At 48.8% G+C, this 13,729-nt stretch overlaps 1 protein-coding gene across 1 annotated transcript in view; it reads left to right on the top strand.

The window, feature by feature from the left end:
* Positions 1-9,045, top strand: part of Sdad1 (SDA1 domain containing 1) — a 32,425-nt gene extending 23,380 nt beyond the window's left edge. Inside the window, exons 20-22 of the mRNA XM_028881918.2 lie at positions 28-112; positions 1,930-2,091; positions 6,105-9,045. Coding sequence (XP_028737751.1) covers positions 28-112; positions 1,930-2,091; positions 6,105-6,152 — 295 coding nt within the window. The 3' untranslated portion in view covers positions 6,153-9,045. The remainder of the gene's footprint in view (positions 1-27; positions 113-1,929; positions 2,092-6,104) is intronic.
* The last annotated feature ends 4,684 nt before the right edge of the window (positions 9,046-13,729 follow it).

The raw sequence follows: 13,729 nt of genomic DNA, 5'->3' as shown, positions 1-13,729 counted from the left end.
CTTGTGTTGTTTTATCCCTCGCCACAGGGGTGAATTGTTGTCTCTTCGGGACATTGAACGCCTTCATAAGAAGCCCAAGTCTGACAAGGAAACAAGACTAGCAACTGCCATGGTGAGTGAGTGGCCATGCCATCCCTCCTTTTGTAAACAGAAAGGGGAGAAAATGAACCGTAATCCCCCAGTGGGGGCTATGAACTCCCTGGTGAGTGCTCTTTCCCTCTCCCTCCTCCTCCTCCCTCGTCTTCCTCTCCACTCCCTTCCTCCCTCTTTCTCTCTCTATCCTTTAAAGGTATAATTAACGTAGAACAAAATGTACCGTTATTAGGTGTTAGATTAGGTGAGTTTTTTGTTTTGTTTTAAGGCAGGCAGGATCTTACATAACCCACAATTCAGGCTGGCCTAAAGTGTTAGTTGAGGACGGCCTGACCCGCCTGCCTCTACTCCCCAGGTGATTTACAGACGTATGCAGCCACGCTTGGTTTATTCAGGGCTGGGAAAGGACCCAGAGCCTGTGCCTGCTAAGCAAGCATTCCACCAACTGAGCGACATCCCAGCCCTAATTAGATGAGAGCTTTTTCTGTTTGGTTTTTGGTCTACTTTTTGTTGTTTTGAGACAGGGTCTCTATGTGACTGTCCTGGAACTCTCCATGTAGACCAGACTGGTATTGAACACAGATCAGCCTGCGTCTGCTGGGATTAAAGCTGTCTCCACTACGCATGGCTATTAGATGAGTTTTGACAATGTATACAACCATGTAACTACCACCCAAAACAAAACGTCAAGGGTAGAAATGAGTATTATGTGCTCATGGTGTCAGAAAGCTTAGCACAGTTGTTAAAGTAATAGAGAAACGTGCTGACAGGTGGAGTCGCTCTCGCAACTGCTCCTCCTGCTCCTCCTGCTCCTGCTCCTGCTCCTCCTCCTCCTGCTCCTCCTCCTGCTGCTCCTGCTGCTCCTGCTGCTCCTGCTCCTGCTCCTCCTGCTCCTCCTGCTGCTCCTGCTCCTGCTCCTCCTGCTCCTCCTGCTCCTCCTGCTGCTCCTGCTCCTCCTGCTCCTGCTCCTGCTCCTCCTGCTCCTCCTGCTGCTCCTGCTCCTCCTGCTCCTCCTGCTCATCCTGCTCATCCTGCTCATCCTGCTCCTGCTCCTCCTGCTCCTCCTGCTCATCCTGCTCCTGCTCCTCCTGCTCCTGCTCCTGCTCCTCCTGCTGCTCCTGCTGCTCCTGCTCCTCCTGCTGCTCCTGCTCATCCTGCTGCTCCTCCTCCTCCTCCTCCTCCTGCTCCTCCTCCTCCTGCTGCTCCTCCTGCTCCTGCTCCTCCTCCTCCTGCTGCTCCTGCTCCTCCTGCTGCTCCTGCTCATCCTGCTGCTCCTCCTCCTCCTCCTCCTCCTGCTCCTGCTCCTCCTCCTCCTGCTGCTCCTCCTGCTCCTGCTCCTCCTCCTCCTGCTGCTCCTGCTCCTCCTGCTGCTCATGCTCCTCCTCCTGCTCCTCCTGCTCCTGCTCCTCCTGCTCCTCCTCCTCCTGCTGCTCCTCCTGCTCCTGCTCCTCCTGCTCCTGCTCCTCCTGCTGCTCCTGCTCCTGTTTGTGCAGTGGCCACGACTGAGCTGCTTTCTGTACCTTGACAGTAGCTCCTCCTCACCTCATTCTGTGGGAACGGAGAGTCCTGGAGACAATTAGAACCCATATGCTTTCTCCTATTCTTCCACACACTGACGTCTTTCCCTTCCCCACCGCCCAGCACCAGCTTAGCTCTGGGAATCGGGCTGAATGGGTTTCCCTTCACTGAGCTCACTTGTCTCTGCTGGATTGAGTCCTAGAGAACAAGGGCTGTACTTTGTCCCTGTCTTGGTGTTGACATCCAACAGGGTGATTAGGTAATGCCCAAGGTGTCGTTCTTAAAGAAGTACTAATCATAATTGCTTTGTGCTAATAGGCAGGAAGGACAGACCGAAAGGAATTTGTGAGGAAGAAAACCAAAATAAATCCATTTTCCAGTTCCACAAATAAAGAGAAGAAAAAACAGAAGAACTTTATGATGATGCGATATAGCCAGAATGTCCGGTCAAAAACCAAGCGCTCCTTCCGGGAGAAGCAGGTGGGTTCAGTGTGGAACCTGAGTGCTAACAACACAACACAGCTGTGTGTGTGACAGGAGGATGCCTTCTGAGGACCACGTGCTGAGTGTGCTTTGGGGTTCAAGGGAACGCTCTGAGGTCAGGAGCCTTCAGGGTGGAAAAGTCTCAAACCTGGGTTGATAAGGGTCACCATGTGACCTGTGGGTGACCCTGGGTCTCTGTAAGTAAGAGAAGCAAGCTGGGTCCCCTCTGACGTCCATTCCCATGCTAAAGTAGTCCCCACCCTGTGAGGTGGATTGAAATTGATACACGTGCGTGGGAAAGCCGTGCTCAGCACACGGTTCTGCTGTGTTGGGATGTCTGTGCCCTTTCACAGGAAGCATCGTGTTGACCAGCCTTTGGGATTTCCATCCATTGTGGCTTCACTGGTTTGCTGGCCCATTTTAAGACAGGGTCTTACTGTGTGCTTTGTAATGGCTTGAACTCACCCAGGCTGGCTTTCCTCAGAGATTCACTTCCTTCGGCCAACTTTGCTTCATGCATGCAGGCCTGTGCTACCATGCATGTGGGCGTGTGCTCCCATGCATGGCCCAGTCATGCTGCCTGGGTGGCCCGCTCATCTCAGTGCTGCCCTGTAGTAAACATCTGACGTCATGTTTTCCTCTTCTGGGAGCATCCTAGAGCTTACCACGGGTCATTCTGAAGCCACGGTAGAGTCAGCTCCAGGCTACACAGTCTCTGAACCAGTTTCCTGGTAGCTAGCCAGTGCCAACCTGCCAAGACTGAGTGTAGTGGCCAGCCCTGTGGGCAGCTCTGACTGTGTGGGTGCCACCACCTAACACTACCTGTCTGTTTTAATCCTTCACTTGGAATCTGTGTTGAACACGTGTAGATAATAAAGTGGTGGCATGTCTAAACAAAGGCTCTGCATTTCGCCACAGAGTTGGACTGACTTAAGTTCTGTCCTTCAGAGCCTTCCAAACATTGTAGAGTTGAGGAAATGGCAGCCACCTGTTGGCAGCCTTGCTTCTGCATGGATCATTTTAGCTTAGGGCATCACTCCTCCACTTCCTGTTCTGTAGAAAGCTGGTTTTTAGCATCAGAGAGAAGCTGGCCTTTGACCCTTATCAGTGCTTTAGTAAACGTTTCCCTCACGGATTAGAGAAGTGTTAATTAAGACTGAGCGAAGAGTTCACTGGACACCCTCACAGCTGTTGGTTACGGATGATTTCTTCGTCCTGCAGCTGTCCTTCTCCTTGAACTGACAAGTGAACCCGAGTTCCTGCACGTTTCCCTGCATGCAGTTTCTTCAGGGTTTACTCCTTATAAAACATAGCTCTTGTTCCTGGTTTTCATATTGTCTCAGCCACACTGAGATGTCACTGTTCAAAGTGAGCATAAGATGCGTCAAATAAGTTGGGCGGTAGTGGCACACGCCTTTAATCCCAGCAGAGGGAGGCGATCTCTGTGAGTTCAAGGCCAGCCTGGTCTACAGAGTGAGTTCCAGGACAGCCAGGGCTACAGAGAAATCCTGTCTCAGAAAACAAAACAAAAAAGCATCAAATATTATTTTTAGGATTAAATTAATTTTTGTAGTATGCTTTGTTTTACCTAATAGATTGAAGTAATTCTAACACCTAATCAATATAGGAGTTATTGAGATATTTTACATTTGTGTTAAGTAATTAAAATCCAGGGTCCTGTTTTACACAACACATCCAGTTTGAAAGGTAACTCTTTGTTCTAATTATTTCTTTCCTGTGGTAGTATATGCCATACTGAAGCATGCACGCGCCTCCTGTCAAATGCTCAGTAGCCAGAGAGTCCCTGAAACTTCCTGTGACCCTGGGCACCCTCTAGGAATGAGCAGCACAGTTGACCCTTACCAGTATTTCACTGTCCTAAACAGAATCTAGAAGCCTTGCTGTGGAGCCCAAAGGGGAGATGGGGCTGGAGACATGTCCTCTCTGAGCTAATGGCATTTGAAGGGGAAGGAGCTGAGGGGATGTGGGAATAGTTATGTGGATGGAAGTGGCCAGCAGGTGCCTGGTGTGCGACTTAATTATTCAGGGCTTCCGAGTTCACAGGAACAGGTCCTGTGAGTGAAGTGTAAACACAAACAGCCAACAAGACCCTGGAGAGTGGTAGACATACCTCCTTAGCCAAGCTGGCTGAGATTCTTCCTTTTCTTCTTTAATGCCCTAACGACTCCATCTGCTTACAGAGAGATTGGAAGGCCCAGCAGGAAGCTGAAGGCATGAAGACTGTAAAATCCAGAACTTTAGAACGTTCAGATGTAGAGCCAGGCGATGTCTACCCTAGAATAGCTTTTATACTTTTGAGACAGGGTTTCAAATGAGTATGAGCCCAGACTGGCCTTGAATTCAGTCTTTCTGACTCAGCCTGCCAGGTCCTGAAGGTGTAAGTAAGTCACTATACTGGCTTCCAAAAACATCTTTTAAACAAAGCAAAACAAGTTAACACATGTCTTATTAAAGTAAAAAGCCAGAACTTTGTCAAGTGTATGGGACAAAGAGTAGTGTTTGGGAATTAATGGAGAATTGGTCTTCACACACTGAAGATGTGTGCCTTGCTTACCTTTTACTACTTAAAACTTTGGCTTGTTCTTAATAGCCTTTTGTATTCCGGTTATCTGGGAAGGGTTAGAAATCTTGACTGGACATCTGTACCTCTGAGTGCTGCGTAGAACAGAGAAGTGCTGGGTGCCGTCCCTGAAGTCAGGTGATGCTGGTTCTGCAGGAAACATAAGGTCACTGCAGACGCTGATTTTGGTCTTTTTTTCTGGACCGTAAACTCTGCCTTCAAATTCTACCCCATTTATCATCATCACAGGAGCCTCCAGTTCCCATGTCTAGAAGACAGAGTCACATCCAAATAGAATACACACATTTCATTTCACCTGACGTATTTCTGATACAAAGTGATTAAAGATATTAAAAAGTGTAGAGCCTGGATTGATGAGATGGCTCAGCAGGTAAAGTCCAGGAACCCATGAAGTACAGAAAGGGGGTCAGTTCCACAGAGATGCCCTCTGACACCCACAGGGTACCATGATACATGCACATTTCCCCTTTCCTGTTGTGGAATATACCTTTAACTAGGCAAAGATGTGTTACATTTGTTATGTTGCTGAGCATTTCTGTATGTGAAAGCATGTTACATTGTTTCTGCTGCCTTTGTTAATGACTTAAAGGTGTGTTACATTTGTTTGTGTTACAGAGTATTACTTTAACTGTGTGAAGGTGTGATACATTTGTTTCTGCTGCATTTAATTGTGTAAAGATGTGTTGCTGTTTCACCTTACCTGCCTAAGGCACTTGATTGGTCTAATAAAAAGCTGAGCAGCCAATAGCTAGGCAGGAGACGGATAGGCGGGGCCGGCTGGCAGAAAGAATGAGTAGGAAGAGGAATCTAAGAGAGGGGGGAGAGAGAGAGGAGGGAGAGAACAAGGGGGAAAGAGAAGGACATGCCCAGGGCTAGAAGCAGTGAAGTAAGATACACAGGAGAGAGAGGTGAAAAGCCCTGAGGCAAATGTAGATGAAGAGAAAAGGTTAAGTTATAAGATCTAGTGGGATAAGCATAAGATAAGGCCGAGCATTCATAACTAATAAGAAGTCTCCTTGTCATGATTTGGGAGCTGGTGGGTGGCCCAAAAGAAAGCCTGCTACATTCCCCCCCCCCATACTCAGACACAAATAATAATAATAAATAAGGTAAAATCTTTTAAATTAAGAGCCTGAATTAACTAGGAGAAATATTTGTCTTGAGCCTAATACCCAGGGTTTTGACTCCTAACATTAACATCTTCACGTCGGAGCCATTGAGAAGAAGTCACGGTGGTGGCGTGTAGTCAGGTTACCCTCCGGCTGGGCAGCAGCCTCCTGTACCCACCGAGCCGTCTCGATGGCCCGGACTGGATCTTTAGGAAGTGTTTCACTGTGTGGTGTGTTCGGGATGGCTGCTGTTGACAACAGGTTCTCACTGTTGGTGTTTTCTCTCTCTCCTCTTACAGCTGGCACTACGAGATGCCCTTCTGAAAAAGAGGAAAAGAATGAAGTAACCTACGAGCAAGTTGCCCATTTCCCGCTAAATGCTAAGTGTGTGTCATCATGCTGGAAATTAGTAAATACGTGTTTACATTAAAAGGCCAAGAAACACTGTATTTTGGAAACTGAAGTCACAGTTGTAGCAATTTGGTATTTTTAATTTGGAGGTGGGGCTGGTGGGAATGAGAAATGTAAATAGTAGTGACGTTAAAAACCTCATTTTGAACTCAGCAATACCAAGTGCCTACTGATCGTTGCTGCGTGCAGAGCCGAGTGAGCCGGAGCCCTCTGTGAGGGCAGGTGCATGTATATAGGTGTTTATAGTGAGCTGTCAGGAGTTCCGTCCTGGCAGTTGGTCCACACTCCTGGGGTCGCTGCGGCTCCTGGACCGACTGCAGGGGTGGAGTTACACATGCTCTTCAATGGGACATTGTTACAAGAGTAAGAGGTTCTTACTTGTAAATAGGCTTACCCGCTGATCGGGTTCCTGCTGTACAGACGGGCAGACAATCGGGCGCTGCTTTTTTTTTTTTTTTTTTTTTGTAAAGAGTTTTGGCTAAGACCTCATTTTTCAAGTCGCCTTAAGTCTAAATAGTGATTTTGAAATGTCTTGCAGGGTGCGGTGGCACACACCCATAATCCCAGCATTTGGAAAGCTAAGGCAGGAGGCTCGTGGGTTTAGAACCAGCTTGGGACATACCGAGCTAGTCCAGGGGCAGCCTGGGCTGCATAGGGAAACTCCAACCAGAAGCACAGGTGTCTTTGAGCTTTCTTTCCATTTCTTTCCTGTTCTCTGCTGGCTGTTCCTGTTGGGGTTTTGTTGCTGTTCTGCTGTGCTGGGGGTCAGCCCCGGGCCTGGTAATTAGCACGAGGTGGATTCTCTGCTGCTGAGCTGCTCGCCAGCCCTGAGTGCCTGCTCTTCACTTCGGCTTGATCAGTCTCTTCATTCTCAGCTCAGCCCATTGCTTGCCTTGTTCTCAGCCAAAGCTTATTGGGTTTTAATGTCAGGTGGGTGTGTGCAGTGAACAGTCACGCTTGAGTCCCTCGTGGGACACCGTCTGTGTGCAGACTGCTGGATTTAGAAATAGCAATGCCTTTTGCCTCAGATGGCTTAGGTAATCTTGTAGAGAAAGCGTTCCATGTTTGGATTAGAGGAAAGGTCAGATTTCCGCCCCTCGGAATTGGTAGAAGCTTCTGAGGTTGGCTTTGCTTCCCCTTTTCATTGTTCGGTTTCCAAGTGCACCCTTGGTTTTCTTCATCCCTGTCACTTCCCCCGTGGTGCCCTGGGTCACTGTCGGGATTGCCCGGCAGCCTCACCCAGCACAGCTGCGGAGGAAGGGTCCAGTGCAGACTCGTGTCGGACCTGAGACCGCCTTTTTTCCCGTGTTCTTCTGAAATGAGCTGAGACTCCAGCTGCGGCTGGGCTCTGTGCTTTGTTAACGCCTCCTGCCCCACCCCAGCTCCTGGGATTTCGGGTGCGCGCTGCCATGCCCAGCTCCTGGACTACCAGGGGTCATACTCAGGCCTCGGCAATCCAGAACACCGGCACATTGCCGCTATGGCACTAGCAGATTTCACTGGTAAAGAAGTGCCCCGGAAGACAGTCACCTCTTCTCTGCCGCATCCCAGGTGCTGGTCAAGTGTCTTGAACACCCGATTAACCCTGCCTGCCAAGGCTGTCTGTAAGTGTTACACCACCTACCTCTCTCAGGAATTGTGTTTTGGTGGTTAGGTTTTAGTTGTTTTTTTCTTTTTTCTTGTAATAGTTAAGTTGCTGTGTTTATTTTAACTACCAAGTCTAGTGTTCAGGCAGCTAGTTTGAAATACATGTTGACTGCCCACTGTGTGTAAAGCACCGTGAGGTGCTTGTGGCTGCACACACAGTATCTGTCATGTTGAAACTTGGAGTCCATTGAGGGAAGCGTGGTGGTCCATGCAGAGACGGCTGTGCGTCATCAGGGTCAGTCACTTCCGGTAGACTAACTCACCGCGTCTTCACACCGTACCCTCATCCATGTGGCTTCTGTCGCAGCATCCCGATGCCCATGGTGGGCAGGGCCCCACTGTAGAAAACCTGTTCTTGAGTCCTGTGATTAGGTCAGTGTGGTGTCGCCATAATTTTTAAAGGTTACAGTTAATACAAATGTTTTTATTCATATTCTAATTCATTGAAAATTTATAATGTACATAGAGTATTACATTGAAATTCTAGTTTAATTAAAACATGTAATTGTTCTGAGTATTTTTTAAACTGTATATAGATAACGATGCTCTTCCAAGTAGTGTCCTCTCATTAATTCCTTGCATGGTTTTGGAGTGTATTTTCCAAGATTGGAGTTTAACCGGGCACGGTGACATACACCTGTCGTCCCGGCCCTCGGGAGAATGAGGCAGGCAGGAAGCTGCTGTGAGTCAGGCCATGCTGGATACACGGCAGGACAGCAGAACCCAGTCTGGGGAGGGCGTGTGAAACAGAAGAGCAGAGAGATCCGGACCACAAGAAAGAAGGTCCAGACAGCACCTGGACTCGGGGTCAGGCCCGGCCGGGCTCCAGGGATGGCTACCCCCTTCCTGGTCGCCTGGTCTTCACCTCTGTAGTGATGGCGGCCGGGGACGCAGCTGCCTCTGGTGCAGTTAAGAAGCGTGCGCTTCGTTTGTATGCGGCCCTGTGTGCTGTTTTCTCCTGCAGTCTGCTTGTGGGTTCTAGTGGTTAAAGTATGGAAAATCCAGTGTACATGTGGGAGATTATAAAAACATGCAGAAAATGTGCCCACTATTCAAGGGGGAGTCGGTGTTGGGATCGTGTATAAGATGTGTTTTCTTTCTGCTTCCATGGTGTGTGTTTTTATGTCATTGTGTAAGAAACAAAAAAAATGAGATGAGGAATAAAGGTATGTGGAGAATCCATCATTCTGTGAAATTTCTCTGTAATTTGGAGGAGGAGCCCCACCCCACCCCCCACCGGTTGTGCTGGGCCACACTGAGGACCCTCGTGCATGTGGAGCAGTTAATCTCCCACCCAGCTCCATTTGAGGCCTGGACATGCTCCTTAAACCCAAGGACAGTATGATTGGAAGTGTCCAGAGGTGTCTGTCTCCCCTTCCGCATTCTTTCCCCGGCTTCCTGCTATCTAGAAACATCCTCTCAGACCCCTCTGAGTCTTGCCAGCAGAACAGTGTGTTGTCAAAAGTGCCATTAGCAGGGTAGAGAGGTGGCTCAGTGGTTAGAGCACCTGCTGGTTTTGCAGATGGTCTGTGTCCAACTTGTACCACCCACATGGTGGCTTACAGCTGTCTGTAACCTCAGGGGATCCAGTGCCCTACTCGAGAGCACCATGCATGCACATGGCACACACACATACATGCAGACAAAAGACCCATACATACAAAAAATTAATGTATTTTTAAAGTACCATTAACCTGATTTTTAAGGGGGGAACGGCTTACAGTTTGCACAGAGTCTAAAATAGTCATCAGCTTTAGCTCAAACCCACTTTGAGATTTTAGTTAAAGAAAATGATCCAGAATATGGCAAGAGCTGCAGTTTTTTCTTTGCACTTTTACATGAAAAGATGCATGTGTGGTTGTTTCACTGCAGGGGATATAACATTAAATGACAGGAATAGATCCAACATCTAAAAATACAGGCAATATTAGTAAGCAGGAATATTGATCACTTTCTCCTTGCTCTTACCAAATATCTAGCAAGAAGTCACTTAGGAAGGTTTATTTTGAATCCCAGTTTGAAGGGACACAGCCTTTGTGGAGGGAGAGCAAGGCAGTGGGCAGCTCCCTCATGCCCGTGTGTGGCTGAGGTTTCCTTTTTCCAAGGACCAGAAGGCAGAAGAAAAGCAAGCCTGAGGCCCCCATTGCACAGCAGCCCACTTCTGGCCAGTCCCCAGCTCCTACAGATTCTCAACTCCCAGATTGCCACTGCCAGCTGATGAGGCTGGGGAACTCAGGCCAACACAATTCAACCATAAAGCAACGATCTAGCGGGTGTTACTTTAAGCTAAGGGACAAACTGGATGGGTGCTCCCCTGTAATGCCGGTACTCGTGAGGCTGAGGTGGAAGGGATGGAGAGTTTAAAGGCCAGCCTGGGCTACATAGACCTTGTCTCAAACATACACAGGAAGTATAAACCCTGGTACTGTGGGGGAAAAGTTAAGCTGTTTTTTTTTTTTGTTTGTTTGTTTTTTTAAGAGTTTAGTTTTTCGAGACAGGGTTTCTCTGTGCAGCCCTGGCTGTCCTGGAACTCACTTTGTAGACCAGGCTGGCCTTGAACTCAGAACCGCATGTGTTCTAAACTCATGAGCCTCCTGCCTGGGCTTCCCAAGTGCTGGGATTCAAGGCATGCGCCACCGCCACCTGAGGTTAAGCTGTTCTTAAAGCAGTATCTGATGTACATAGGGCGACATTGGGCTTTTTTGTATCGATCTCTGAAATTGGAATGTGTTTAAATTCTTGCATCCTTACGACAGCCTCAGCGTATTGTCCTCGCTTACACACGCACAGACTTGTTCTCAGATCTCCAGTCGTTGCCTTTAAGACCATACAGGCGCTAGCAGCCAACCTTGGGGAATGGGGCTTGGTAGCTGGTAAGAAAATACAGAACATTTCACGCGGTTGTCATAACAGACAAAAGTGCAGATCCAGGGGCTGGGTGTGCAATGCAGCGCGGTTAGTCAAGTGCTTGTGTAGCTACGCAAACCCCTGGTTTCAATTCCCAGTTCCACATAAGGCCAGGTGTGGTTGTGGACGCCTGTGACCCCAGCACCTCACGGCAAAGCCCGAGGGTTGACGGGGGTACACAAGACCCCATCTCAAAAAAGTGCTACAGCACTAAGGACACTTACACTTCGTGTTACATCACAGTGTTCACCTACGCAGGAAACGTAGACCAGCTTAGAGCCTGCATCTTAGTGAACTAACTCTTCGATGCTGTCGGTGGCCGGACATGGTGGTACACACTTGGCAACTAGCGATCCCGGTGATGGAAGGCAGAGGCTCTGGAGCATGCTGCTGCAAATCCAAAGCTTGCTTGGTCTATGAAACAAGCTCCAGGTAGCGTGGCCCTGTCTCCACAGCAGAATCACCAGGGTTCTGTGTGTATGTGTACTAGTGTGCACTGTGAGTCTTCGAGAAAGTTCTGAAACTGGAGCTTACTGGCTGGCCGGCTAGTGGGCCCCTGGAATCCGCCTGTCTGCCCCTCACCTGCCACCCCAGCTCTGGGGCTCACCTGCCACCCCAGCTCTGGGGATACAGGCATGAGCCACCGTGTGTAGGAAGAGGGAATTGCTGGCGTTTTAAACTCGGGGTCTCATGTTTACACAGCAAATGCTTTACCCACTGAGCCATCCTATCCCTCAAGGCCCTCAGTGGCACAGAGGACAGTGTGGAGGGGAGAATATTGACATCTACATCAAGCCATATAGCAATTTGGAAACATTAACCCCGAGTGCAAAGAAGCTTAAGCAATATCTTAATTTCAGTTTTTAAATAGACGAGAGTAGAAACATGATTTTTTAAAATTGTGCAAAGACATAAGAGAATTCTTTTAATGCAAACAGAGTCCTGGTTTAAAAAAGTATGTCACACTGTAGATGACAGTTTTCCCTTGAGGCACATACAGGAATGGTGTTTCTTTTCAAACAAAAGTCGTATGAAAACAGTTGCTGGATGTAGGCGGGAAGAATATGTCCGGCTGGCTTTTCTGTCTCTGCTGCGGACCGTTTGGTGATTTGTATGTTAAGCATTTATACAAAGCATCCTTTGCAAAACCAGGAACTGCTCTAGTTTCACCTCAGCAAGAGTAGTGGGGGCGGGCGTCTCTTCCTAAATCAGCATCAGAGGGGGCCTTAGAAGGCAATTGGGCCAAGGAGTAAAGCCGAAGGGCAGTGGGACGCCATTCTGGGAAAGGATGCAAAAGCAAGAGTTAGGGGAAGCAGTCGGGAAGCAGTCGGGAGTAGACACCACGCCTCACAACTTCCTGTTTCGGGGACACTGGAACCTTCCTCTTTTTAGAAGATAGAAACACCTTATAACCGTGACTTTAAATATAGAGCGCAATGAAACATTTCCCGGCTCAGCGTTGATACAGTGTGTTATTTAGTTTAAAGAATGGAAGCATGGGAGACCGGCTGGCATCATGGTGCACACCTGTAATCCCAGTACACAGGGAGCCCAGGCTGGAGAAGCAGGGGGTCGGGGCCAGCCTGGGCTATGTACTGCACACTGAGCGCCTGTCTTAAAGGGAAGACATTAACTATAAGGAAAAGAACATTGGAGTGGAAATGAAGTTCTCACTCCTCCCTCAGGAGAGTCGCTGAGCTCAGGGTTGATGGCTGTCATTCCTGTAGCGGGGTTATGTGTTCAGCACAGTATTAGTATCTTAAAATGTTGCACAAAGTATCAGTTTATGCTTCACTGACTGTGACTCAGCATTAGCTTGTGTGTGTGTTATATGTGAGATGTGTGCACACGTGTGCGCACATGGAGACTAGAGGCTGGCATCCGATGTTCTTCCTCTTCCCACTCACTGTCTTTCTAAGCCGGGGTTTTTCTCTCACTGCACATGATGCTCACTGATTTGGATAAACTAGGTGTGCAGTTCAGTTCCATCTCAGCAAGAGGCGACTGGGGCGGACTGGCCTGCGACCCCTCAGTCTCTGCCTCCCCGGCGCTGGGATCACAAGCCTGGCTTTTTACCTGGGTGCCGGGATCCACACTTGGGACCTCACGCTTGTACGGCAGGTGCTTTTCCAACTGGGTCGTCTTCCCGAGCGCCAGCGGCAGTCCGCATAAATGAAATTTTCATTTTGTTAAATGTTCCTTATTCAACCATTCATAATTTCTTACTTTCCTGCCAAAAAGCGGTTAGGTGTTTCCACTGTTTAGAGCTGGGCGAGGGGTTGTCCCTGCAAATGCTACGGTCAGCAGAGAAACAAATAAATCCACAGAGAAACAACGATTTACGTAGAAGGAATCCGGTTCCGCACGACTCAGTAGCCGGTACTGGTTCCAACTTCTAGAGTCTGACACGGGGACAGTTTGTTCTTTAGGCTTTTAAGTACAGCACAGTTTTGGAAAGCATTTGGCCCCACACAGTGATTCCTGGGGAGGGGTCCTGACATGGTTGTGAGTCCCTGAGCCTGGCAGCTTCCCTCTGGAAACCAGACTCCAGATGCTTATTAACCCGAGTTGTGCTTCATTTCTCTAATGCAGAAGAGCCGTGACTTGTGTGTAGCTGAGGAGGGGCCCCTGGCGGTTAGCTGCTTGCTGTTATGCTGGAGGTGGGACATTTGCTCCGGGACAATGAAACCGGACTTAGAGAAAAACAAAAGGAACCTCAGCTTAGTCACATACAGGCCGTCAAAGTAGACAAATCAGAGGTAGTGATGGGTCCTGCTGGAGGACAGGGGTAAGAAAGGATGGGTGGGAGTGGTGACTGGAGAGATGGCTCAGAGGTTAAGAGCACTGCCTACTCTTCCAGAGGACCTGGGTTCGATTCCCAGTTACCCACATGGCAGCTCACAACCATCTACTACAACTCCCATTCCAGGGGATCTGAAGCCCTCTTGTGGCCTCCTGG

This window comes from Peromyscus leucopus, chromosome 10 (assembly GCF_004664715.2).
Source record: "Peromyscus leucopus breed LL Stock chromosome 10, UCI_PerLeu_2.1, whole genome shotgun sequence".
Taxonomy (NCBI): domain Eukaryota; kingdom Metazoa; phylum Chordata; class Mammalia; order Rodentia; family Cricetidae; genus Peromyscus; species Peromyscus leucopus.
Note: the sequence above shows the minus strand (reverse complement) of the source record. Positions and strands in the feature narration are given on the sequence as shown.